This window comes from Rhinopithecus roxellana, chromosome 4, assembly GCF_007565055.1.
Source record: "Rhinopithecus roxellana isolate Shanxi Qingling chromosome 4, ASM756505v1, whole genome shotgun sequence".
Classification (NCBI taxonomy): Eukaryota; Metazoa; Chordata; class Mammalia; order Primates; family Cercopithecidae; genus Rhinopithecus; species Rhinopithecus roxellana.
The window spans coordinates 131,608,923-131,621,904 of record NC_044552.1 but is presented as its reverse complement, the minus strand read 5'-3'; the positions used below and the strand labels follow the sequence as shown (position 1 = coordinate 131,621,904).

Genomic DNA, 12,982 nt, shown 5'->3' with positions numbered 1-12,982 from the left:
TCGAACTCCTGACCTCAGGTGATCGGCCCCCATCGGCCTCCCAAAGTGCTGGGATTACAGGCGTGAGCCACCGCACCCAGCTGCAGGTTGTTTTTATAATGGTCAAAGAGCACTAGACTGATGGAGAAAGAGCCCCAACTTCTATGGAGAACTAAATTAGCCAACCCAGTCTGACGTACTGTATCTACACTACTTTCTACATAAAATCGTCATTCATCCATTCCACACATATTTTTCAAGTGCCTGTTATCTGCTAAGCACTGTGTTAGGTGCTGGGACATAGCCGTGAACAAGACAGAGAAGGGCCATCTCCTACTATGGAGATCAGAGTCTAACTGGAAAGAGACAGGCAATAGACGAGCAAACAAGGAAGATTCATTACAGACAATAATCACTGTTACTAAGGAAATAAGGAGAAACTGAGAAGGGGCCAAAGAAGGGGACGTACTTTAGATTGAGTGACCAGGAAGGCCTCCTGGAGGGGAGAATGCTTGATTGAGCTAAGCCCTGCCCGATGAGGAGCTGCCACTTGGAGCATCGTCTCCAGCATCTGCAGCAGCAACAAACGCCCTAATGCTGGAGCCAGTCTGGTGTGCTCCAGAAACAGGAAAAGGTCAGGGAAGCAAGAGCATGGGGGAAAAGTTCAAAACGAAGTTGGAGAGGTAAGCAGGGGTCAAACTGGGTAGCTTTGTAGGACTTAAAAAGTCATTTGGATTTCATTCTAAATACAATGGGAAAGTACTGGGTACTTCTGCAAAGGAAGTGATGGCATGATCTACTCTGCATCTGCTAAGATTAATTTGGCTTCTGGATGGAAAATAGACTGCAGAGGGACAAAAGAGCAAGAAGACAATTAGGGGACTACTATAGCAATCAGATGAAATGTAACAATGACCTGGTTTAGGGATATGGCAGCAGAGAAGAGAGTTGGAGATGGACGAAAGTTGTTTTCAATGTGAAATCAACAGGCAGTGCTGCAGACCTGAAGCTGGTGACAAAGAGAAAAGGAGAGAGTCAAGGATGACTCCTAAGTTTTGGGTTGAGGAAACTGAGTGGCAGTGTTTATTGATATCTCATTAACCCCAAGCACCCCGTAAAAAGCTGTAGGGCCATTCTACGGATGAGAGAATTGAGGCTCCAAGAAGATATGCAACATGTAAAGGTCACACACTGCTGACTGAGCAAGATGTGTTTTGATCTTCTGTGCGTCTGTTCCCAAAGCCCACACTCTCTGTGATGGTGCATCACACTCAGATGTGTGTTTCAGAGGTATGAGTTGAAGCATGTATCTGTTGCTGGGGTGAGAGAGAGGTAAAACATAGTCCATGGACCAATTATTCAAATTTGGCATTTTGCAAAAATGCAAAATAAAATATTCACATTTTGATCTTGAGCTTTTCATTTACCCAAAATCAGACCAGAATCAATTCAATTGGTTAGAATAGTAATTTTAAAATAACTTTTCAAACATGGCAACAAAAAGACAAATTTTGGGCAATATAACCTGGTGGACATTGGATAATTTCAAATCAGAAGTCCATGTTCTCTTAAGAAAAAGATTAATTTATGAAATCCATCTACAACCTAGCTCTGAAAGCAAGAAATAAAACATTCAATTATTATTCACAATCCAAGAGAATAGAAATTCCACCATTGGTGTAATTACCCTCTTGGGTAAAATATGCTTCCCACCGGATATCAGTACTTGTTATATAACACATGAGATACGACCGAGAAAGAACTAGACAAAGATGAACATGAGAGACATTGGAGAGCAGGTTTGAGATGATCCAGCCTTAGCAAGAAACTAGCACCCTGCCCTGGTTCAGCAAAACAGATTTGAGTCAAAGAGAGGGAGCTCCCCTCAGTTCTTCGAAGCTAGCCACCTACCTGGGTTGCAGCTCGGGCACCTCCCTTTGGAAGTGATGAGATATCAAGTCATCCAGGCAGAATAGGCAGCCACCAGCCTCCCTCGAGGTCAGGGGTCACCAGTCACAACAAGGCTGCATAGCCAGCTCACAATAAGCAGGCACAGTGCCACCACTCCCCTCAGATGGCCAGAGGGGACACTGTAGGGCTTCTATTCCACAGCTGCCCTAGTCCTCTCCTAGGACCAGTCAGTTGCACTTCTATTAAGAATCAGTCTTCATTGCACACTGGGAAGCATAGAGGAACAAATACAACCCTTTACAAATGGAGAGGTTGGGCCATGGGAAAAAGACAAACTTAGATGAGGAAAAAGATGCTTTCCAGTTTTTAAAAATAATGATTGTATTGTTGGTTTTTTTGGTTCTGATTACATAAGTAATACATAGGCCTCATGGATATTTTTTTACAATAGGGATAAACTAAAAGTAGGAAAATTTAAATCAGCCTATCTTCAAATATAAGAGAAACTTCTTAATTGATGGCCACCAGACAGACTAGCCAAATGGATCTCTGATGTTCACTATTCTCTTTGTAAAACACACTGACTGATGCCCACAGCATGCTGACTTGCAGGTCTACCAAGCCACTCTCTGGAAGGGCTACAAATATTTGCCCCAGTTTAGTAAGGTGGAGCTTACCAAGAATCAGCTCTTTGCACAAACCTTTTCTTTCCAATTGCACTTGCTTTTGTGTAAATCAACAGGATGTTACATAAACTGATGAAATATAAGTATGAAAACAAAAAACTGTTTGTGCAAATTATGCTTAGTGCTTTGAAAGACTAAATGCAAACAAGTGGCAAAAAACTGTCAAACTAGGTATGAGTAGCTATAAAAGACTGGGGGGAAGTGGAAAACTCTAGAGAATTATCCAGTCAAGCTGCTTCACAAGTATTTTTAGGTTCTAGCACTATTGCTAAACACACACACAAGCCTAACAACCTAGAAATCTTATATGGCACACTATGTATGTGATTTTTAAAAATAATAATAAAAACAAAACAAAAAACCCTCTGAACTCTAATCAGAAGATCCATACCCAAAACAAAGACCACAGTCCCTCCTCAAAATTGAGAAATAGACATTCATCTTAAGTTAAAAATTACAAGCTTATATATGAGTGTGTCATTGTATGCCCAAATCACCTTTTCAGTTTAACCCATCAGCTCTCAGGGGCCAGGATTCAGACCAATAAGTCAAACTTCTAACCCGTATTTCTCAAAATGTAATCCACAGACCACTGATATCCAGACCATTTTAAGCACAGATTTCAGTCACGCCCTGTCCTTCCTAAATCATATTATCTGAGAGGCATCTGCATTTTAATATGTTCCATAGGAGATTCTGATACTTGTTAGAAGCTCTGTGTCAGGAATCAGGGACAAAGACCAAGGACATACATATTTCTTATTGTATCACATGTGCTATGGTGGAGAATAGTGGTCTAGAAGAATGATTCCGGGTTTACTATCAAGAAACAGTTGTTGGCCGGGCACGGTGGCTCATACCTGTGATCCCAGCACTTTGGGAGGCCAAGGCAGGCAGATCACGAGGTCAGGAGTTGGAGACCAGCCTGGCCAACATGGCAAAACCCCTTCTCTACTAAAACTATAAAAATTAGCTGGGCGTGGTGGCAGGTGTCTGTAAGTCCAGCTACTGAGAAGGCTGAGGCAGGAGAATCGCTTGAACCCAGGAGGTGGAGGGTGCAGGGAGCTGAGATCACACCACTGCGTTCCAGCCTGGGTGACAAAAGAGAAACTCCGTCTCAAAAAAAAAGAGAGAGAAAAAGAAAAAGAAAAGAAACAGTTGCTGACAAAAGTGCACCAAGTGAGGAAGTTCTGGAGAGGTTCAAGCAGAGGCTGAATGATTGTTGGCCAGGATTGCTAGAGAGGGTTCCAGAATGTGGTGGGAAGTTGAATTTTTTGTGATTCATACTTGAGCTGGAGGCTTTTTTTTTTTTCATTAAAACCGCTAGTTTATAGTTGAGAATCCAACATTTTTAGGCCAATTATTTTCTTAGCTTTCTTTTTCTTTTTCTTCCTTTATTTTTTTTAGAAGTGGAGTCTCACTCTGTTGCCCAGGCTAGAGTGCAGCAGCCCCATCGTAACTCATTGCAACCTGGGATTCCTAGGCTCAAGTGATCCTCCTGCCTCAGCCTCTCAAGTTGCTGAGACTGCGGGCATGCATCATCACCCCTGACTAATTTTTCTTTTTTTTTTTTTTTTTTTTTTTTAGTGACAGGGTCTCCGTATGTAGCCCAGGTGGGTCTCAAACTCCTGGCCTCCAGCAATCCTCCCAGCTCAGCCTCCCAAAGTGCTGGGATAACAGGCATGAGCCACCATGCTGGGCCTGGTTTTCTTTAGCTTTCTTAGATTCTTTACAGAGTTCCAAAAAATTACTTAAGGAGGTTAATGAGCAGATTATTAAGTTTTATAGACAAATTACAGCCAAATAGTAATCTAAAAGGTCAATCTGACCATCTTTCCACACACTTTCTCTTCTCATAGTTGCTGAACCAGGCGGCAGAGTGGAAGCTTCAGGCGAAAGTGCTGAAGGAGCAGGAGACAGTCCTACAGGCCCAGGTGAGGCCAAGGGGACGAGGCATGGGGGTGCTGTCCTCGCGGTCCCCAGATAAAAAGGCTGGGGCCAAAGGTGGGCGGCAGAGGTCCTCCTATGTGGCAGGGGATGGGGGGATGGGAGTTGGAAATGAAGAACAACTTCACATTTATTCGTATTTTTAAGTAAAAATAAAAGCACAATATTATATCTATGAAAAAGAAATGTTCTGCACCAGCAACATCCAGTCAAAGGTTTGTTGACAGGCAATGGATGACAGTACAATGGTCAACAGAGTCAGCCAGTGTCCAGGTTCCCATCTAGCGCTTCTTATTTCTGCAATGTTTCCCCTCTCATTGCCCTGTTAAGGTAAGAAGAAAATGTAAACTGCTTAGATGCACCATCTATGACTGGCGATTCTTAAAATGTCCTCATGTTTTGATATTATTTATCATAAAAAGAAAATGAGGCCCAGGTGCAGTGGTTCATGCGTGTAATCCCAGCACTTTGGGAGGCCCAGGTGGGCAGATCACCTGAGGTCAGGAGTTCAAGACCAGCCTGGCCAACATGGTGAAACCCTGTCTCTATTAGAAAAAATACAAACATTAGTCGGGTGTGGTAGCATGTGCCTGTAATCCCAGCTACCCAGTAGGCTGAGGCAGGAGTATCACTGGAACTCAGGAGCCAGAGGCTGCAGTGAGCCGAGATCACGCCACTGCACTCCAGCCTAGGTGACAGAGCAAGACTCCGTCTCAATTAAAAAAAGAAAAAGAAAAGAAATGAGAAAAATAGTCACCATTCAAGTTTCTGTGCCATCAGAGGTTGGCCTTGTCAGTGATTAATGGATAGAAGTGGCAGGCAAGTCAGGAACCATTTTGATTTGGCTGCGTGGTAACTTTTATGTGCTTCTGTTAGACTCTGGGGGGTCCTATTTCAGATTCTAAAAAAAAAGGGGGACCATTCTGGACATTTATGCCCCAGCTGACTCTGGAAGAAAACCAGACCTACCCATCTTCCCCCTACCTTGGGGCTCTGCCCATCCTAAATAATGGTCCCTGTGGGTTCCAGGAGTACCGTCCTGCCACGGGCCACAGAAGGACTTCTGCTGCCCCGGGAAACACCCAAGTGCTAAAGGAACTGTAAGGTCACACGGAGAAATTCACTGAAGGCAAGGAAATCAGAAGCCTTCCAAGCTGGGCATCACTAATTTAAGATTTGTAAATGTTTATGTGCTGACAGCTGAGTACTTGTTCATTGTAAACACACACACACACACACACACACAAATGGTGTTCATTGTAAAAGAAAAAAGCAAATAAGAAATTTAAAATCACAGATTATACCACTACATAGACAAAATACAGGGAACATTTTCATATCTAGCCTTCTTAAAGCATATATCTGCAATGTGTATATAGCAAAGCAATAATAAATTATTTTCTCCAGTATGAACTATTCTCTGATAATAAAGAAGAATTGTTTTAATACACTAGGTGCATAGAGGTTAGAACCATAATGTGTCTGAATCAAAGAGCCCGGAGTTACAAACTCAAGGTCATCCTTAAGGCAGTCACGGAACTCATCGCATCATGGTGTAGGGTGGGTGGGTGGCTGCTGGCTGTCTAGCAGAAGGAAAGGGGGTGTGACCTCAAGGAATCAAGCCAAGGCCTCTAATTCTATCTGTGCCTCATTCACCACACAGAGCCTTGAGGGGAACAACAAATAATACTTGAAGCTGTGCACTGTTCACATCATCTGCTACATGCAATCTCTACTCCTCCAGGCAAAATGAAGACAATCAACTTGACCAGAGTAGATTATATTGTTAAACTGCGGGCGACAGAGTGATTCACTCAGCTGGCATCAGAATCAAGGCCTTTAATGACCTGTACAATACAAATACAAAGGTTTTGATCTAATTTCCCACCTATACTCCCTCAAACTTAAAAAACCATCAACCAGGGGTTCTAGATTTGCTGTTGTTCCTCATTCATCCCCGAGTCCAGGCACCAGGTCCCAGTCCTAGCTCTTTGAGAAGCTATGTGACCCTGTGCAACTCACCTAAACCTCTAAGGAACTGAATTTCCTTGTCTGCAAAATGAAAGTGCTATAGTGAATCAATGACCCCAGTCTGGAGTCCTGCAACCCCTGAGAGGCCTATCACTTTTCAGCGTTTCCCAAACATCAGCACATAAGGTAGCAGCTCCTATCTAAAATGTAGTTGTTTCTGATATTACTTCACCTCTTGCTCAGCAACTGTGGATGGAAATTATGCCTATGTTTAAATTTTTAAAAGGAAAATCAGTTAATGCATATATAATATATGTAGTTGGTTTTCAAGTCATGCATGCAAAGCATTTTGCTCAGTGTCTGGCCCAAAATAAGCATAATTAATTCAACCAATATTTACTGAGCATCTGCTAAATGCTAGGCATGGTTCTAGGTTTGGCGATATAATCATCAATAAGTGAGAGAAAAATCTCTGCTTGACTATTAATTAGTGTATGAACTAGTAGTATTATTTCATAGGTAAGGATTCATATAAGGAAATATGAGACAACAGGAGACTTTTTTTTGAGATGGAGTCTCTCTCTGTCGCCCAGGCTGGAGTGCAGTGGTGTGATGTCGGCTCACTGCAAGCTCCGCCTCCTGGGTTCACACCATTCTCCTACCTCAGCCTCCCAAGTAGCTGGGACTACAGGTGCCCACCTCCATGTCCGGCTAATTTTTTGTGTTTTTAGTAGAGACAGGCTTTCACTGTGTTAGCCAGGATGATCTTGATCTCCTGACCTCATGATCCACACGCCTCGGCCTCCCAAAGTGCTGGATTACAGGCATGAGCCACCACACCCAGCCCAACAGGAGTCTTAAGTTGCAAAAAAGTTGAAGAACCACTGGAAAAGATGATCTCAAGATGCTATTCTGCTGTAGTTCATGAGCATAGAGAACTTCCAGAGCTGAGGAAGTGTGGCCCTAAGCTAAGTTGACCCCGCCTTCTTCTCCATTGCCCGCAGTGTTCCACAGTGCAGGCAAACAGCCTCACTAATTGCAAGAACCCTCCTTTGTCTTTCTTTTTTGTCTTCAAGTTACCTTTGAAATTCCAGTAATTACTTAAGCCTCAAGAAGAAAATAGAGGTCCTGAATCCCTACATGTAATCGTGTTTAAACAAGCTCCTCATTAAAAAGTATCAACATTATATTTTTAAAACTTTTAAACTTTGAAAACAAACTCTATCACAGATTCTTCTGCATAACACTCCAACATTTCCTTTGGTTTTACACTGTCTTTAAAGGGGTGGGAGTAGCAGGAGGCCAAGGTGAAGGCCCCATTTCTAAGGTCTGGGCAAGAGAATTATCAAGGACAGATTGTGATATTTTCCTAGAGAAGTCACTTTTCAGTCACAAGACATCTGCTGGCCAATTGAGGGCAGGCTTCTCACTTAGGGAAGCGACGTCTGGCTTTCAATTATACAAGCCAAGGCAACAGAATAAATGTCAGAGACGATCAATGGGATACAATTGTCACTACAAATAGACTGTTCATTGGATCAATAAGGATGAAGACAGTAGCAGATGTGGGAAGTCAGCAATATCTGATGTGGACACAAAATACTACCCAAGGGGAAAGATCAGTGGGTAAATTGTTAAAACATGTAATCAGAGTCTTTAAAGTCTGAAATCCTCCCCATACCTCTACAGGGTGAGAGGAGAGCACTGCTGCACCTGTTCTTGTCATGGGACTTACTCCCAAACCAAATCTCAGAGGTTCACCAAGATGATTCCCGAACACAGCTGTTTCCCATACTCTATAAATGTCTGTAATTAAAATTTAGTGCTCAGTGAAAAGACTGTGTTTATCAGTTGGCCCATTTAAAAGTGAAATATTGAGGCAATTTTTGTTGTTGTTCTAATCATAGAAGAGTTTGTTTCTATTTGTGCCTCTGGCAGGGGAAATCTGTGCATGACCTCTGGATGTCCTTCCCTGGCTCTCTGAAATACCAAAGTGAGACTGGGAACATGACACATGAAACCAGACATGCATCATGTCAGCACGATAGTGAGAGGGAAGACGCTCCCAAACAAATATCCATTTAGTAAACAAGAAGTACAAATGTTTAGTAAGTAGGAGAGTGTTAGAGTTATCTGAGAAATCCATAGTTTTTGCCACCAGACAGAGAGGTCAAATAGGAAGAAAAGCAAATGTTAGACTGGTCACTGGAAGGAAGAAATGGGGAATTGTTGTTTAATGTCTATAAAGTTTCCATTTTGCAAGATGTTAAAAGTTCTGGAGATTGGTTACACCACATTGGAAACATACTTAGCAATTCTGAACTATACACTTAAAAATGGTTAGGATGGTAACTTTTGTGTTATGTGTATTTTACTACAATTTATTTAATAGAAAACAAAAACTAAAACCGTAACTAGAAAAAGCACAGAAGAGCTGGTGATGAATCAAGATACTACTTCTCAGAACTCTGGGTGTGTCTGTCTTCTCCATGCTAATGAGCCAGCAACAAGAAAACATAAGAAACAGAAACAAAATCTGCCCAATTAGTACACCACAAAGAACATTCTGCCTTTTTCTTTTATAAAGCCTTCACTTTGAGACACGACGGAAAAACTTAACAGGTACACATGGAAAAGTAAGACATGAGGACAGCCTTACACAGTCAAGTGAAGACAATCGAACCTGAGAGTTTTTAATGTCTGTTAGCTCATGTTGAGGCTGAAGTCCTGGGAATGGTTGTTCTTGCTGATTCCAACAAGGCTGCATCTGTGAGAAGGACCAGACATGTGCTCACTCCTGCCCCGTCTGTCTGCAGCCTGCAACTACAGGGCTGCAAGAGGGATCGGGAGGATCAGCTCAGGAGACCCCAGTGTCTGCCGTCTACGTAATTCTGCTAGAGTTACTGATAAGTTGGAAAAAGAATGGGGAGAAATTAAGGAAAAAAGTTAACAAAAGAGGCTGGACTGAGAATACAAATGAAAAGATGTTGTGACAGAAGGTGACCAGGATCTGCTGGGGGTAGCTGTTCCCACCCTAGGCCAATGGATGATGTGCAGGGTAGGTAGCCAGTCCCCAAGAGCTAACCCTAGGGCACAGTGTCTCCGACTAAGAGGTTTGACCCATATGTGGTCCCTGAAATTAATTCTGGCCCACAGTGGATTCCAGCCAGTATTTTGAAGAAAAAAAAAAAAAAAAAAAATGAAAACACAATTGAGCAGAATATGTCAGAGTGCATTGCACATGATTGGCTGGGTACAGTGGCTCATACCTGTAATCCAAACACTTTGGGAGGTTGAGGCAGGAGGATTGCTTGAGGCCAGGAGTTTGAGACCAGCCTAGGTTAAAAAAAAAAAAAAAAAAAAAAGCCAGGCATGGTGGCATGTGCCTGTAGTCATAGCTACCCTGGAGGCTGATGCAGGAGGGCCCCTTAAGCCCAGGAGGTTGAGGCTGCAGTGAGCTAGGATCACACAATTGCACTCCAGCCTGGAGGACAGAATCAGACTGTCTCTTAAAAGAAAGAAAGAAAAAAACCCACAGTAAATATTGCCTTATGCACCATGCATGTGTGTGAGAGAGAGAGTCTGTGTGTAAAACCCTGGAGCCCCTTCTTGGTCATGGATTCCTTGATGCCCCTTTACTCTGTCTTCTTTAATCTGTGTGTCAAGGAATCATGAGAAACAAATTTGGGTTCTGTCACATACTCACAGTACTAATGAGACATTTCAAAATGATGATCAGCTGTCATTTGGCTTTTCTTTGGATAATCTATATTCTACAGAAATAATTTATGTTATCATTGCTGTCTACTGCAGTAAAATCTCTGCTACTCCAAATTATTGGGGAAAACCCATTCTAGATAAGCAATTTTCTGGGCTCCAGGGATTGTTTGACTCATACATACTCCCTCTCACACACCCCACCCCCCCAAGACTGGAAACTCTCCAATCTGCCAGCTTTCATTCAGGCTGCTTTCTGTCCTTTAAAAAAGACACTCACACTGATAACACTGGTCGATGCCTTCCTTCCAGCTGATAACCCAGCCTTCCTAGTCTATCCAGTGCAGCCAGGGCCCTTGTTTGTTGATGGATGCTGCAAGTCTGCTTCTTCATACAAAAAAATGTGTTGTATGAACATGTTATACCCATTTGAGGACTTGGGACTATTCTGGACATTCAAGAGTACCAAAGATTCATTTGAAAATTGAGTCTTGACCAATCTGAATCATCCATACTAAATCCTCTCTCTTTCAAAACATGCTACCCTAATATTATTTTCAAAGACAAGATTTTGTTATTTTATCACTGTCATTAACGATCAAGTATTTACACACTTTGCTTCCCTGTGTTGCCCCATTTCCACCCCGAATGCAAGTGCTAGAATTAAGGACTTGGCAATACAAATGCTCCTCACCATGTCTCTATGGTGAGCTACACACTTGCCAAATGCTAACCCATACAATGCTTCTCTGCAAATTAGAAAAAGGCATCTATTTTTCAAGACTCATCACTTCCATCTGTGGAAAACTGATGCAATAAACTGATTTTGATAAAAAGGGACATTTAACTGCTATTGGCTGGAATGCCATATTCAGAAACATACAAAACTCTGATGTCTGAAACAGAAATGGCAACTGCCTAGAGTGGTGTACAACCTGCATCATGGTAATGGCCCTTGTCCGTGTCCAGCCCACATTTCCTTTATCACATCTTTTCATTTGTCTAATTTTTCCCTTCCTTCAAGACCAAGTTCCAGGTTCACCTTCTCCATAAACATGTGACTCACATGATCACCTGCCATGCTCACCTTCTTCGATCACCCACTGTCCTTAACTGACTTGACTTTGCAGCCATTGTCCCATAGTCAAGTTGTCTTTGAGATGGTCTTCCCATTAGAAGTGCAGGTCCCTCAAATGCAGATGCATGTGTTAAATACTTTTGTACATATAGTCCATGCACATAGTACTCAACATATGTTAATAAAAGTTTTAATATAATGATACCATATTTTCTTTTTTCATTTTTCTTTTCTTTTTTTTTTTTTTTTTTTTTTTTTTGAGATGGAGTTTCGCTCTTGTTGCCCAGGCTGGAGTGCAACGGCACGATCTCAGCTCACTGCAACCTCCACCTCCCGGGTTCAAGTGATTCTCCTGCCTCAGCATCCCAAGTAGCTGGGATTACAGGTGCCCACCACCACGCCCGGCTAATTTTTGTATTTTTAGTAGAGATGGGGTTTCACCGTGTTGGCCAGACTGGTCTCAAACTCTTGACCTCAGGTGATCCATCTGCCTTGGCCTCCCAAAGTGTTGGCATCACAGGCGTGAGCCACCGCGCCTGGGCTATGTTTTCATTTTTATTTTAAAGAAGCATTTCAATCATGCTCACTGACCTAGGTTAATCGTGTAGTAAATAAAATAACTAAACATATTACTAATCCTATATTGAGAATTCTTTTAAATAATGAACAATGACCTGTTGTTTTCTTCTGGAAGTATTCTGAAAGATCCACTCTTTCCTCTGTTTACAGCTCACTCTCTACTCAGGAAGGTTTGAAGAATTCCAGAGCACACTAACAAAAAGCAATGAAGTGTTTGCCACTTTCAAACAGGAAATGGACAAAGTGAGTATTGCTTATAGTATTGCTTATCACCAACAAAATACTGACATTTTCTATTTTGACAGGCAAATTTCCTTTGGTTTCCTTTTTCTCTCAGTAGGATATTTTGGTGCATTTCACGAAGTAATGAAATGTTTATAAGCAGGAATGAGGTTTGGGTTGTATTTTTTAATTGGTAAGTATCTAGTGAATTAATCTTAGCAGAAGTACAAAAATTCTAGGTTACATTTTCACTCTGAGAAAGAATAGTTATTTTTCTAACCCATGGATAACTAAAAATAAAAACACACACACACACAGAGCTAGCAATTTAACATTATGTTGTATATACTAAAGTCAAAATATAACCTTTTAAGAATTAAAAAAAAAAAAAAAATTTGGCCGGGCTCAGTGGCTCATGCCTGTAATTCCAGCACTTTGGGAGGCCAAGGTGGGCGGATCACAAGGTCAGGAGTTTGAGACCAGCCTGGCCAAGATGGTGAACCCCGTCTCTACTAAAAACACAAAAATTAGCCGGGCATGGTGGCACGTGCCTGTAATCCCAGCTACTCAGGAGGGTGAGGCAGGAGAATCGCTTGAACCCGGGAGGCAGAGGTTGCAGTGAGCGAGATTGTGCCACTGCACTCCAGCCTGGGCAACAGAGCAAGACTCTGTCTCAAAAAAAAAAACAAAAAAAAAACCTTTATACAAATATACAAAAGAATGTTAGAATAGGAAATGCCATCTTACAAGAACCTTCTTAAAAGAAAACTCAACTTATATAATATGATATAACTGACAGAGCCTTGAATGAGAAGATGAAAGCCTGAATTGAATTCTCCAGTGGTGCTGGACAATTCACTTAACTTCCTGAATCTAATTTTTTTTCTTTTTT

At 42.0% G+C, this 12,982-nt stretch overlaps 1 protein-coding gene across 1 annotated transcript in view; it reads left to right on the top strand.

Annotated features, from left to right (window-relative positions):
• The window catches only part of TXLNB (taxilin beta), a 52,210-nt gene that overhangs the window by 32,351 nt on the left and 6,877 nt on the right, over positions 1 to 12,982 (top strand). The window contains exons 7-8 of the mRNA XM_010379521.2: positions 4,436 to 4,510; positions 12,019 to 12,111. Of these exons, the coding sequence (XP_010377823.1) occupies positions 4,436 to 4,510; positions 12,019 to 12,111 (168 nt within the window). The remainder of the gene's footprint in view (positions 1 to 4,435; positions 4,511 to 12,018; positions 12,112 to 12,982) is intronic.